At 30.7% G+C, this 14622-nt stretch overlaps 1 protein-coding gene across 4 annotated transcripts in view; it reads left to right on the forward strand.

Moving 5' to 3' along the window:
• The first annotated feature begins 427 nt into the window (after positions 1-427).
• LOC100159286 (organic cation transporter protein) overlaps positions 428-14622 on the forward strand; it is a 72523-nt gene continuing 58328 nt past the window's right edge. Inside the window, exons 1-2 of one of the 4 annotated variants that reach the window (XM_016808353.2) lie at positions 428-669; positions 5662-5856. In XM_016808353.2, the coding sequence (XP_016663842.1) occupies positions 5745-5856 (112 nt within the window). In that variant the 5' untranslated portion in view covers positions 428-669; positions 5662-5744. Of the gene's footprint in view, positions 670-5195; positions 5608-5661; positions 5857-14622 lie in introns of those variants that run through there. The other 3 variants (XM_008189718.3, XM_016808354.2, XM_003247775.4) reach the window with 3 other exon arrangements.

A 14622-nucleotide genomic window follows, 5' to 3' on the forward strand; every position in this document is an offset into this window, starting at 1 on the left:
GTCGCGGACGCGCATTTTCCTCTTGGGACGACGACGACCTGCATTTTGCCGCAAATAGGTGGTAGGTACTACCTCTATAAATGTATAATATTTAGCAGGTACAACAATATAATATAATGTTATATTATTATTATATGACCGAGGACTCGCGGATTTGGTGGTGGAAATTCTGTAGCCGACATCTCAACGCTTTACGTATATTAATTATTATGATTATTACATATTTTGTTTTTATAATACACACACTCACACTTTATACATATTTTTACACACACACACACACACACACACTCACACATTATATTATACACCGGTGTGTCCGTGTGCGCGCGCGCGCGTATATTGTATACGGTTTTTTTACTCCTCAATGGCCCGCGACCGCGCGCCGCCGCCACAAAAACCGGTGTGTCTGCGCGTATCCGCTCAAGTCTGGTTTCTGTCGCGTTCCGTGCAGCACGCGCGCTCGCCCCGATATAATAGTATCTTACGCTCGCGTCCGTCGCCGTTCCGTTTTGCACGTGTCGCACGCGTCCATCCGCTGCTGCTGCTCCTGCAGGTGTGCAGTGCGCCTCTATATAAACGGTACCGTTTGTATATACACACCGCTGCAATAAGTGCACTTTTGGCCGTCACCGACGTTGCACGCAAAACGACGACAACAATAATATAGTAATGGATTATAATATTCGTAATCGCGAAATTTCTAATACGCTATTACTAATACATCGGCCGTGTACGCATAGGTAACCGCGTCGTTCGTTCGTGTCTATATAATAATATCGTAACAGGTATTACATATAACTACCGCGGTTACCGCGGTCTGCGCCGACCGCGGTGGTATTGCGATCGTATTCCTGCACGTCGTCCGCGGCGGTAAGTCTGCACTCGTCTGTTGCGTGACAATCGTCTTCATGTATCAAATCGTACTGTACCAATATTTAATGTGTAATTTTGTTTCCTTCCTCGCGAGTCCCTCAGCCGAATTGAATACATAGGGTGGTGGTGTGGGGTGTACTGTGTACACAGTCTTGGTTTGGCTTGTGACGCGGCATGCACATCGATTTTCGATGGAACCGTGTGACCATGTTAACGCATACATTCATGTCATGTTTGACACCGATATAGATGATAAAAACAGCTAAGGGCTAAGGGCATCGCTTTAAACTGACGAAAAAGGATTTAATTAACTCTGGTCCTATATTACACATCTCCACCTTACACATTTGTACGTAGAGTTACGCCATCTATGGATGTTGGCCGAGCGATCACGATTTCGACGCGTTTAATGGGCAGGGTCTCTAAGGTTAGTAAATCCTGAAAACCTATGCGGTACCTTCTACGGATGACGATCGATGGCGAACGCGGATTTTCAGTGTTTGGTTTATAACAGTGCTTCTATAATTATATTGATGCTTTTCCAAAATATATTCAGATATTGTTATATTGTGTTTGTCTTCATACATCGATATATAGAGTTGATGGTACACCGGCGGGTTAGCGTCAGCTGTCGATCAAAATATAACATACGAAAAATTCGATCGGAACAATAATTTACTTAGACGTTTAAAAAGTGTAGTGCTAACTGTTAACTATGATTAGTGCCCCGGAGCAGTCATATTTGGTGCCCCTATTCAACGTGGTAGTTGATAAAAATGTCAATAGATAATTACTACCTATATATACATGCTATACCGAATAACCCTTCCATCATTGCAATGCGAACCCCTATATTATTAATTTTATAATTTTATATTATCAATCAACGATGAAAATTATTCAGATAATAGCTACCTAACACTTCTTAATTTTTAACTACCTACAAATAAGTTTTAAATCACGATTATACTTTTAGTATATCCAATGAAATTTCTAGAAAAATACTTTTTTAATCGAATGATTTTCTCATAAAATTAAAATAATATAATATAATATGCTACCTATTAGTTGTGCACTGTTTTTTATATCAATTTTTACTAGTATAGAAATAGGTAATTTACATTTTAGCATAAGCAATATTTAAAAAGATGATATAATAGGTACCTACATTTTCAAACTTACGAACATAATTTTACAATCATACAGTTATCGTATTTTCGTTTCTAATAAGTTCACAATAAATATTTTTTTAGTCGTTAATTAATTATTTTTTAAAAGAAACTCTTGATAAATTAGTGAAGTTATACGTTATTGAATAGTTTAAAAAAAATGATATTAAAGTATTGTGTGCCATATGTATTTAGCTCTGTGTTTGTATACAAGCAGTTATATAAACTATCGAATAATATATACACTCGCGATTTAAATACAAGTCACCTATTAAATTCAATAAAAATTAAAAATGATAAATTGTATCATTGTAACAAAAAAAAGTAGGTATCTATGCTGTAGAAAAATAATTACATAATTTGTAATGGTTTGTAATTTATGTTCATCATTCATGAAACTGTAAATCAAAATAATGTTTACTTATATCACATTTAAAAAAATTAAAATTAAAATTATGTAAAAATATATTTTTAACATGACATTAATAATAGAGCCTATATATTAAATAAATCGATTTTTGTAGTTACCGCCTACCTATAATAATTGAATGGTGTGAAATTTAACATTCATCATAATAAAATTAATAAGTAATCGTAACAATTAATATTCATTTTTTTTCTATTGTCACTGGCATGTTATAAATACCTATGTACCCGATTATGATGGATTGACAATAACAATATTTCTCGTTAGGAAAGTGATAAGCAACCAAATTTATGTTGACTGTGCCTCCCAGAAATATCGATGAAATTAGGATTATGCTAAACGATATACTTGTTTGTCATACGATTTATACCAATTTTCGGTGGGATAGTGGGAACATTAATTATTAGGGAAAACATATTTTAAAAATGTGCGTTGATACTTAGTATGCATGCGGTGTACCAGATTAGAAATATTAAAGTTACGACTAGCGTAATCTGTACAAACATTTGGATTTGGTTATGAAGGTATAGCGATTTAACGTTTGAAAAGTTATCTGTTATCTTCTGTCATATAAAGTTTACGACAGTCGACAATTCTCCACACCATACCATTATACCAACTATTGCAGCTTATAATAGTTACATTGATAGCGAGGTGTATACGGTGATTCTGGACTTAAGACATTAACAAGCGCTATTTTAGTTATTTTAGTATTTGGCTTTATTTAGTTTTTTTAAGATTTCCGCAGAAATTTGATTAATTATTTTGATTATGAATTAAAATGAGCGAACCTATATTTTAGCCTTTAGGTAGGTACGTCTAATAAAAATAGTTTTCATTAAAGATCTGTAAATAACACCCGACATGGATTATAATAGATTATTATAATATATTAATTATATAATATTCGAAAAGTAAAGTAGAGAAAAGGGTAAATAGTTAATACTTATCTACCTTACACATTTTGTGTATATACGATATGTGTAACTGCGATACAACTTTTTGTGGTCCGATCAACTGTCGACCACGTGCGTCGCAGCCGGGGATTAGGTACCTCCGGGCCAAATGTCTCAAATTTCGTACTGCAAACCTATATTATACTACTAAAAATTAGTGAAAGTCCGGAGCTTGGGACCGGTTTAAAAATCATTTTGATGATTTATTATTGAAAATGATATCAATATCAAAATGTATTAATATAGAAATCAAAACCGGTAGGTATTAAAAACCGAAAACGAAACGGTAAAATAATATGAAATTCAAAATCGAAACCAATATTTGTTAAAAATACCGGTATAATATCTATTATATTATATCATATTTAATTGAAAACAATTTAAAAACTGATAGACAAACGTACAATGTTTTCTATTGGACATCAATACATTATTGGACAATTTTCTAACACCTAAAATGTACGAAACGAGGAGCAGCCTCTTATCTCGCATCTATCGTCGTCGATTTCATCGTGTTGTTACTATAATAATATGCAATAATATATACTTTATATTATCTATGCGATAATCGTGTTTCGTACATACACTATAATATATAATGTAATAATATTAGTAATGTTGATTTTATTTTATTTGAAAGTCTGCAGCAGCTGTTGCACGATGATACATAAATAGCTAATCTGTAGCATATTTTCAGGGAATGGGAGAGATATTTAAATCGTCCTTTTTTATTTGGGTTTAAGGTATTTGATCTATTGCTATTAATATGTTTCTTCTAAAAATTATTTATCTCCGTTAGTTTATGTAAATAAAAAAGAGAAACTGAGATTTCAAGTTAAACGACCGAGGGAACTATATAGAGTTTGTTTAATAAATTAGAAATAGGTAAATGTATATGTAGAGGTATTTTTATAACATTATAAAAATGAAAAGACAGCTCCTTTATGGAAATAAAACACTACATTTTGTTACCTATATATTATTGAGTTAAATTATAAAAATAATCCAAATTTCATTCGGATATCTAAATACGGTACTGCGGATAGATATAAACGGCTCACTATTAATTTTCTCTCTCTGACCCATTTGCATCCTAGAGTGTGGACAAGGCGCATTGCCTATTAAAAAAAATTATAAAGAATTTTATTTTGGAGCGTTTGACTTACATACTGGGGCTGTGTTTTATTTATCATTGACAAATGTGCAGACGTTATATTGGATTAAAACAAAAGAAAGTTTTTGTACAATTAAATGTATTATCATGATTAATTTTTTTTTGAGATGGTATTAATTAGACGAATAAATAATTAATTAAAACGATATTGTTGCAAACCCTGAAACCCTCGTATATACTCACAGCGCGCGCTCAGGTGGGTATATTACACGACACGCGCCGTACACGCGCACCATCACTTATGCGCACCGCGGAGCATGTTTACAATAACAATACCGAATAACGACATGTACCTATACAATATAATATTATTATAATATAATATAATACAATATAATATAACATAGTTTTTTTCGTTGTTGTCTGTTTATTATTATTATTATTTAACTCCGAGTCCTTGATTTCCTGCGAGCATACGCCGAGTTCCTTGAACCAAATTTCCTCACACGCATAGGTAGGTACTTGCACACACGGACACGGTATACCTAGGTAACCTATAAAATACATAATATTATGTGTATCATACGCGTGTATGATTATGTACGCATGACGCATTGGTGTAGGTAGGTAGGTACGCGTGTGTGTACAGTCGACCGTCGCTCCTATACCCTCGGTGTCATCAACTGCTGGCGACCGCGACCGGCGTCGGTTTTGCGCGCCACCACGCCGGTATTTAAATATTATTGTTGTTATGACAGCGATAATGATATATAAATTATAAAATCACAATCGTGCGCGAGTTTTTTCCACCCACAATTATTATTATCGAACGCATATCATCCGCGACTATATGCCGTATACTAGGTAACTATCTATTTATCGCCGCCGCCGCCACCACCTCAGAGTTTATCGTAATATTAATTCCTACGACGGTATCGTGCGGTTTTTCGTTGCCAGCGCAGTATAATACACGGTCGTTCTCTATAACATCACCCCGGAAAACTAAATTTAAGTCTTCCGCCAAACGAGGATTGCGAAATATTATTATTACCCACCTGCAATTAGGTATATCTTGCACCTTATACTTTATAATATCATTGTTACTTTTTATTCTTGTTGGTATTAGCCAGTCGTATACTAGTCACTAGCCGATGGAATCGAAGATCGAGCAACATCGTCGTGCGTAATCGATCGGCTCCGTCATGGCTCACAACACGGAAAAATGGGCTGAAGAACAGGAGCCCAACTCGTTTCTCTTGGGCGAAGACCGCAGTGCGCAGCCTGGGTTTGTCAGGCAGAACCGTCGGCAATCCGGTAAGACGACTTTACGATAGTAATATTATTATATTTTCATTAGGATTAGCATAGGCGTGCGCACAGTGCTATCGACTTGAAATTTTTTGGGCATTGAAAATTTGAAAATACGTATAATATTGTATAATATTATGTTTAATAATATGTATATTTTATAATCAATATCAGTGGTGGTTTGTCGTAATTTGAGATTATTAGTGATATAGCATTTTAGTAAATCCCCGTCGCCATCCCACCATCTCAGAATCGACCAGAAATTGGAGCCATCGCACGCCTATATTATTATTATTATTATTAGGATTTATAGACGCGTACCTATTGTACTATTTATTTACTATAATGTATTTACCCTCTGCAAATTGTGATCCACTCACGGATCTTGATTCCAAATGGGATTTATTAGAATATTAGTTCGATAGCACGATTACACGAGATAACACTGACTTTATTGTCGTATGTCGATCTGATCATATTGATTAGGTTCCTACAATAGACAATAGACATAATGTTTTTACAGTTCTATTCAAATGATAAATCTCGTTAAATTTAAAAACTCAAGTTTTAAACTTGTCTTGAAATAAACAAGAGACAATATTATTTTTTTATTTTCATAGTAATGTGTTTACCTGTAATAATTATTATATTAGCTTTTATTATTATATTGTGTTAGTTTATTGTCTTGTTTTTGGATATAATTTAAAAAGTACCTTAGTTAGTGCCATGAATTCTAGTTATAACATCGATTTTAACATTTATTTTTATGTCGTGTACATAAAAACCATATATGTATTTAGGAATTTGAATATTCTAAGAATGGATATTTTTTACATCTTAGGTTTATACTTAAAGAATTTAATTCCTTGTCTCTATAGTTTACTTTTCTGACCATTTAAGTAAAATTACTCAAACCATTTTGAGTTAAGCATTTTAAATGATGAAGAAATTATAACAATGTTAAAAATGGGATTCTGTACATTTAAAAAATATTAATATTTTTAAAAATAAAAAATTATAACCAAGTGAAGAAATTAATTTAATTAAAATTATATGTATCTATAAAGTAATAGCCGTATGCCAGGAAAATATCTCGGTACAATAAATAGGTAGTGAAGTTTTATTTTGAATTTGTAAATACAGTTTATAACTATCAACTTTCAATTGATTGATGTGTCACGTAAACATTGTGGAGCGTTCGCTTGAGATACTAAGAAAAAATAAATTATTTTAAGTTAAATATCTTCTTAGGGCCAATAAATATAGGCATCGCCCCAACTAAATTCACTTTTAAAGTGATGAATCTATTAGAAAGTTAGTATTTCCAACAAATACATATAATAAAAATATAATATAATACTATGAATTTTTGATTTATTTATTCTAATCACGCATCACATTTAACTGTTGTGTTATGAAGAAAATAATTTATTCGAGTGAAATTGCAAGCAGTACGTTTTATTGAGATTCTATAATATAATATACTTGTGTACAGTTATAAATTATAATATATTTTCTAGACAACAATTTATAATTTAAGTCCGAATCGTTTGTGCATTCATATCCGTAATTAATGACAAGGATAAACGCACCAAACACCTTATATTCTTATAACAAGTCGCGCCTTTTTTAGCTACCGATCGCTTGATGTATGGCGAAGTTAGAGTACCTATTATTTACTCATCGTTGAGCGTACTTTTTGAAATAAATTTCCCATTAGTTTAATGAGCATCTATATTCTAGGAAGTATATACGAGTTATGTCCCGGAACTCGGTGCATTGCTGAGTGTTTATAGGGATCTATGTGGTATGTACACACATATGGTACACGATATGATTACCTATGGTACATAATAATACCTACAAATAAATAATAACTTGTCTCCTACTTACACGGTTATGATTGATTAATTTACAACGGGTGCACGATGTAAACACCGTAGTACAGCATGCTTGTAGGCACCTAATACATCCTATGTCTTCAGGCACGGGGGCAAACCGGTTGCACAGTGTAGTTGTAATATATATTATAATTTTCGAAAATTGTATTAATTAAGGAGTGCTTCCAAAAATAATGAATTATTGTTCTAGAATTTTGAGTGTAGGCAGAGGCCGTTGTCTATCGGTACACTACGAGCCTAGGGATACTTTTTCGGCAGTGTAAACCTATCGGTTGTATTTGATTCCCCTTTGTACAGTGATAGCCAAATCGACTCTTGATTGAGCGTCATATCGGGATCTACAACTGTTGTAAGTTGTATCGGTGTAGTCAATTGATTTTTCCATAGATTTCTGTCATGATACTACATTGTGTAACACCTATAGGTATACAGACATTTCGTGGATTCTTCAGGTGTTTCCGAGTCACTCAGTTCATCAAATTTTAAGCCATATAAATGTATATTATTATTAATACAATGTCTGGTAAACTCAGGTTATGTTTTAAAGTTCAAATTATTTAAATAAAATATCAATTTAAATACATTAAATGACTTTGCATTTAATTTCTTTTGTTTTTAAGCGTACACATCATTACATCAAGTCTGTTGTTTTCAATCTGCCTACATATAACCTTGTCATTGTTTACAAATTTATTATTTCAATCTAAGGTAGCCTATACGTATTTAACGAAAATCTATAGTATATAGCTATAAAAATAAGTGAATAAAAGAACGAATTTTCTTTTTGAATTGACCTACATTGAGTAACTTTTTGGGACCTTTAAATTTGTTCTGCAACCTTGGTGTCTCGTAAATAATAGTTATCAGCTATGACCATTAATATATGGTAAAATCTACTAGAAATAGCCATATATTTTTAAAAACAATAAAGTAATAAAAATAAAGCAAATCTGTGTTTTTTGCAAAACATTAATTTATATCTATGCGTATAGTGTCTATAAATTATACCATGTAGGTATACACTACATAATATTGCATACAAGAATAATGTATACACACTACACACGTTATGTACTTAAATGCCATAGTTTTTTTGAAACTGAATTTTTTTTTCTTGATTTATATAAGATAAACTTATTTTTCTTAAATTATTTAGTATCTATGTTTTAAAAGTACATAGGTGCCTAAAAATGCATAACAACTTTTGTTGAAAATATATGTTATTTAACATCTAAGATTGAAACTTTGTATTTATTAAATTTAAAGCTATCTGAATTAGATACCATAAAAAAATAGAAATAGTTCTATTTATGTTCGTAAAAATTATAATATAAATACATATTTAATAATTAGGAATTACATTTTAACATATGATTTTATGGATTATTTAAATCAGTTTAATTACGTCTTACTGAAGTTTTAAAAAGTAGTAATGATAGTATGAATTTAGTGAACATTTTAATTTATGTCTTAAATCAAGGACAGAATTTCTAAAACTAAAATATATAGAAAAAATGTTTAATATTAACTCCTAAGTCCTAATTGTTAATTTCATACATATTTTAATTTTTAAAACATAACTTGAAAAAAATGTATTTGTTAAAATACAATTATAATATATAGGTAGCTTTTTTCTATAGGTGAAATACTGGAATTGGAGCTATATATATTGTTTCGTGATTATCATAAATCTTGACGCCTTTAAGGTTACGTCTATTGACGCGACCGTTAATTTCGGATATTGGCCATGAACACGGCAGTGCAACTTTAGTCTTTACCCGATGATAAGGCACTTCGAGCGGAACCAACGAACATGGTATCGTTTGGATTATTTCTGTCCTTGACATTGATCTCGTAATAGCAAAAAAGGTCACCGCCGAGGATCTATTAAAATAAAACCGCAATATTAATTTAACGTTTTCATTTGGTTCCGTTTTGTTATTACATTATGATATTTATAATTTACATATACCTATGTATAGTCAGCATTTGTATTAAGTTGTAAGAACCGACCAGAGACGTAGGTACAACACTAGGTGTTGGTACATTATTCTACAGCGTAAGTGTGTACCTATAACCACACATTTATCGACCTTAATCGGTACGATATTATGAAAATGATATTTTACACGTCTTGCACCTTATAATATACATACATACACCTATACTGCAGTATACGCCTTTCGACGTAGTAAAAATGGTGAAATTGAAAATCATATTAAACCGCATCATGAGCACAACATTGCATTTATATTATCTCGTTATGTAAATCGCACGTGGAATTGGACGTAATCCAAACGGGAAGCGATCACCGACTATACACGAATCACAATATCGTTGTACGATATGGATGATATGTCGGTAATTACTAATTACTACAAAAACAAATGTATATAATATTATGTGTACGCGTGTACCGATGCGAACGGAATTTTGATGATTGGTCCGGCGCGTAATATTTGCATTAAAGCCGCCGCGGATGGAAATACATATTTTTTAGTCGTCGGGTAGTAATAAGTAATAACTATAATATTATGTATGACATACCTTATAATATAGTAACATATAGAACAACACACGTATTAGATTTAGCGACGATCGATACAGAGATTTCTACCGAGCGAAGGATGGCCCACACGGCTTCACAGCCCACAACCCGCGACGTATTCCGTTTGTATGCCTATTGCCTCTACCTATATATAAGTTAATAAGTAATACAATATTATATTATAACGTATCAACGTATACCATTTTTCGTAAACAGGTGGGTGGGTGAGTCGTGAGTGTATTGTAGGTATACTAACCTACTTGTCTTGTTAGTAGTGTGTAATTAGATATGTGTCTCGTGTTATGGTCGCTTAATGTGTATAAAATATAAATATATATATATATATATACATTAAACAAACATGTATTGATGAATGTGTATACACCTATATATATATATATTATATAATGCGTAACGGAAATTCTTGAATAAAGAATAAAATGAAAATATACATTGACATAATATAATATTATATACCTATAGCTTATATTTTCAGTGGATGATTACTGTGACAGAGTAGAGGCATAATATATAAATAGGTAGACAGTGTTGTTGGTGTGTTTCGCAATTACGATAATACATAGTATGTACATACAGCATCATATTATTACATATTCGGCGACTATGACCATTGGCTGAATTGATTTAGCATACGTTTACGGTTTAACTTAATTTACATTGAGAACATAGTATACAAATTATAAACGATTAATAAATTAACTTAATAATGAAGGTAATCATTTATCATACATTTTAAGTTGTCCAGGTGGAGAACTTCTGACAGAATGTTGGATATTCCAGCTTCTCGTCTCTCCGTTTTGAATGTAAGGCATTCAGTTTTTATATTTTTGTGCATCGTTTTGTACGACCAACCGGTTAATGCGACTAGGCACGTGGTCCCTTTGATATCGCATCAAGCATTGATGTCTACTGTATATATAGTATTATAGCTGCGATCTGGACGTCCTTGGCCGGGAAGTCACGATTTTACCTGCAGGGTGATCGCCGTATGCTGTTTGTAGGCGTGTTGCACACGTGGTATACACATTTTGTGTTGTATGTTTTACGTGTTTTCTATTATTTTTATAGTAATTAATTTACGTGAATCGGCCGCGACGATGATGTATCCATGAGGTACCCACGATACGAGACTACTGCACGACTGCGCGTGGGCCGTTTTAGCTCCGAGCGTGTAATGATAGGGGCCAGGATGTTGATGATCTAAATTATCCAAGAAAATTAAATTAAAACATATATAGAAATCTACATGTCCCGGCCGTTAGTAAAGATTAATAAATTGTAGTAATATAAATTGTAACTTTTAAGAGTTATAAAAGTAGGCACCTAGTCATATTAATATTGTGTATTTTACATAATATAGGTAAACAAATAGGTATTATTGAATAGGTATGTCAGTCTTGAAAAAATACCAAGTTCTGATTTTTTATGATATGTTAAACACTCATGAAAGTCATATTTTTAATTTTAAGATCTTTTAGAAGGACATGTTATTATTTTAATTGTTGTCGTTATTTTAGTAACTTCCTCGTATATTCACTTTAAGACCTATTTATTTACTTATTGTTACACACTTATACATCTTAATGATTTCTGTGAAGAACTTTTATGTTGTCATTATAAGTGTGTAATACAAACGTGCCTTTAATATTGTTATAAATGCCTGCAATCTGAATTACTTTGACGATAATTAATATATTTAAGTTTTTTAGTTTTTAAACTAAATGCAAAAATATAGAATTAATGAACTAATAATATATAATATATATAATATATAATTGCCAATTTAAATATGTTTAATATATATTGTATACATTTTGTTATTTAATACAATTTAATAATTTTTTGAATAAATTAAATTTCACAACACTAGTAAATATGTTATTCTGACACCTATATTAAATTTAAATAAACGTTCACTGGGAAATGCAATACCCGTCCGAACTATAGCTATACAGGTAATAGGTACTCTTTTTTTGTTGATAAAAATATAAAATGATTGGAGCCTTGGAGGTACCTACGATAAAAATATATAGCTATGATTAAATAAATGAATTATAACTTTAGGTTTGTGTAGTACATACCTACTGACAAACAATTTACTAAACATATTCAATTTTTTTTTTTTAATATCTTTGATTCATTTTATACCTTTACATTTTTAAACTAATAATTATTATTAATACATACTAATATTGCTTGGTGAATGTTGTAGAACTACGTTGAATTATTTAAATTAAATTATATTTAAGTAAGTATACACGAAAAGAAATTAAAAAATAACTTTAAATTAAGTATGATGTGTATATAATATATTGATATGTATAATATGAAATTATGACTTTAACAAAATATTTCAGAGTACAATAAGTCAAAAGTTTGCCGTCACTTAATAAATAATAATTATATATTTTTTATTAAAGGTGCACAATATAAAAATAAACATTCTCTTTTATTTTATAGTGTATGGTAATACATATATTATACAGTAGATAGGTACATTGACATAATATAATATAATATTAAGAATAGCGTAAAACACTAAAATTCAATGCAATAATGAATTAACATTAATTATTCAAATTATTATTAAATTATCCAGATAATATTATTATGTAGTTTAAACGTATAAACTAAAATGTAAACTTAAATGTACTTTATTTTATTAAGTACTTATTATATCATTATGCTATTATTTTAGTACTGAATTTGAGAAATTTTCAAATAATAAAAATACTAAAATAATGTATTTTTAATCATATTTATAATATTTTATAATATTGTCTTGAATTTTATTATTAAATAAAAAAACCATACACTTAAAGTAAATAATACAATATATTATTATGTTATTATTCATGAATCATACAACATATTTGTAATTTCTATAAAAAATGTCCAAAGCTTGTTCTTAAATTGTAGGTAATTATGGAAGTTATGGAAGAATATATATAGATATTATATTGTACACATCATAGGTAACCTACGTATTGTGTTTACAAAAAAGTATATAAAGATGTGCATCCAAATGTAGTCGTCTTGTCGTCTGGACCATTCTTGTACTTCTTATTTGTATGTTTTTATCTCTTTTATATTTGAAACTAAATCAACTTGTATAAATATACCTACAATATTTTTTAATACACAGTACGCTAGTACCTACTATTGATATGGCTATAATTATATAATTAAAAATGTATTAAAAATACAGCTATTTTATTTAATCGTATGAAATTTTCATGCTATTTTCTATTTTAGTATTTTACTATAAACTAATTACAATTGTAAGTGTTGCCAGTGTTGGTATGTTTTTATATAATATATTTAGCGCTTTTCACCTTAAAATGTATTTAATTAATAACTAAGTAACTAACATAATATATATGATATTATATACATAATACAAGAAATAATCTTTAAAAGCATGTTACATTCAAGCTGATTATAACATTTCATATATTTTATAAACCATACATGAACACTGAACTTGGAAATAAAAGGATAAAAAGTAGGAATGCACTGCATTTTAATCAATGGTCTAGTCGTCTCACTACCACGCTCTGCTGGCACATATCAGTATAGATATTAATATACTATTGTCTATTTTCATTATACATTTGAAAGGAATGATAAGTTATTACATTTAAAAAATGGATCTTACTTATAACATAACTCAATTATCAGAAATGCAAAAATTATTTACATTATCGTCGAGATATGCATACCTACATTGTTTTAACGGTTTTTAGTATATACATAAAAAAAGCATAATAATAATATAGAGATCCTTGAAATAAATGTTGTTTACCTCTTGAAAGAAATGCTCTATTATTTTAATTTTATAATACGGTATTTGATATTTGTTTTTATTGTTGTAAGGAAGTAAAGGAATTCATGGGATGAAAATAATATGTATTTTACTTGTTTCTTGCCAATCAGAGTGATATTTTATCAAACTCGTATGCTTTTTTCGATGGTTCTGTAACGCTAAAAGGACGGCCAGTCAACGGACATCGGTAAGATGACAACGCAATGGCTGAAAGCAGGTTTACAGTAATCTTGTTTTCTTAAAAGTATCGATGCGAGATACCTACTGTAGTCTGGTCTATAGAGCAATTTTTTTAATCTCTTACTGGTACTATTAATGAAATTTAATCGTTTGTAATGCAGTGGCAGATCCAGGGCTTAATTTGGAGGGGGCATGGGGGGGGGGGCCAAAAGTAAAAAAAGGTTGTAAGATTGGTCTACAAAAATTGACTAAAACACAGTGCCAATACAAAAAGAAAATCTATGGTGTTGGGGGGG

The sequence above is a fragment of the Acyrthosiphon pisum genome, chromosome A1 (assembly GCF_005508785.2).
Source record: "Acyrthosiphon pisum isolate AL4f chromosome A1, pea_aphid_22Mar2018_4r6ur, whole genome shotgun sequence".
In the NCBI taxonomy this organism is placed as follows: Eukaryota; Metazoa; Arthropoda; class Insecta; order Hemiptera; family Aphididae; genus Acyrthosiphon; species Acyrthosiphon pisum.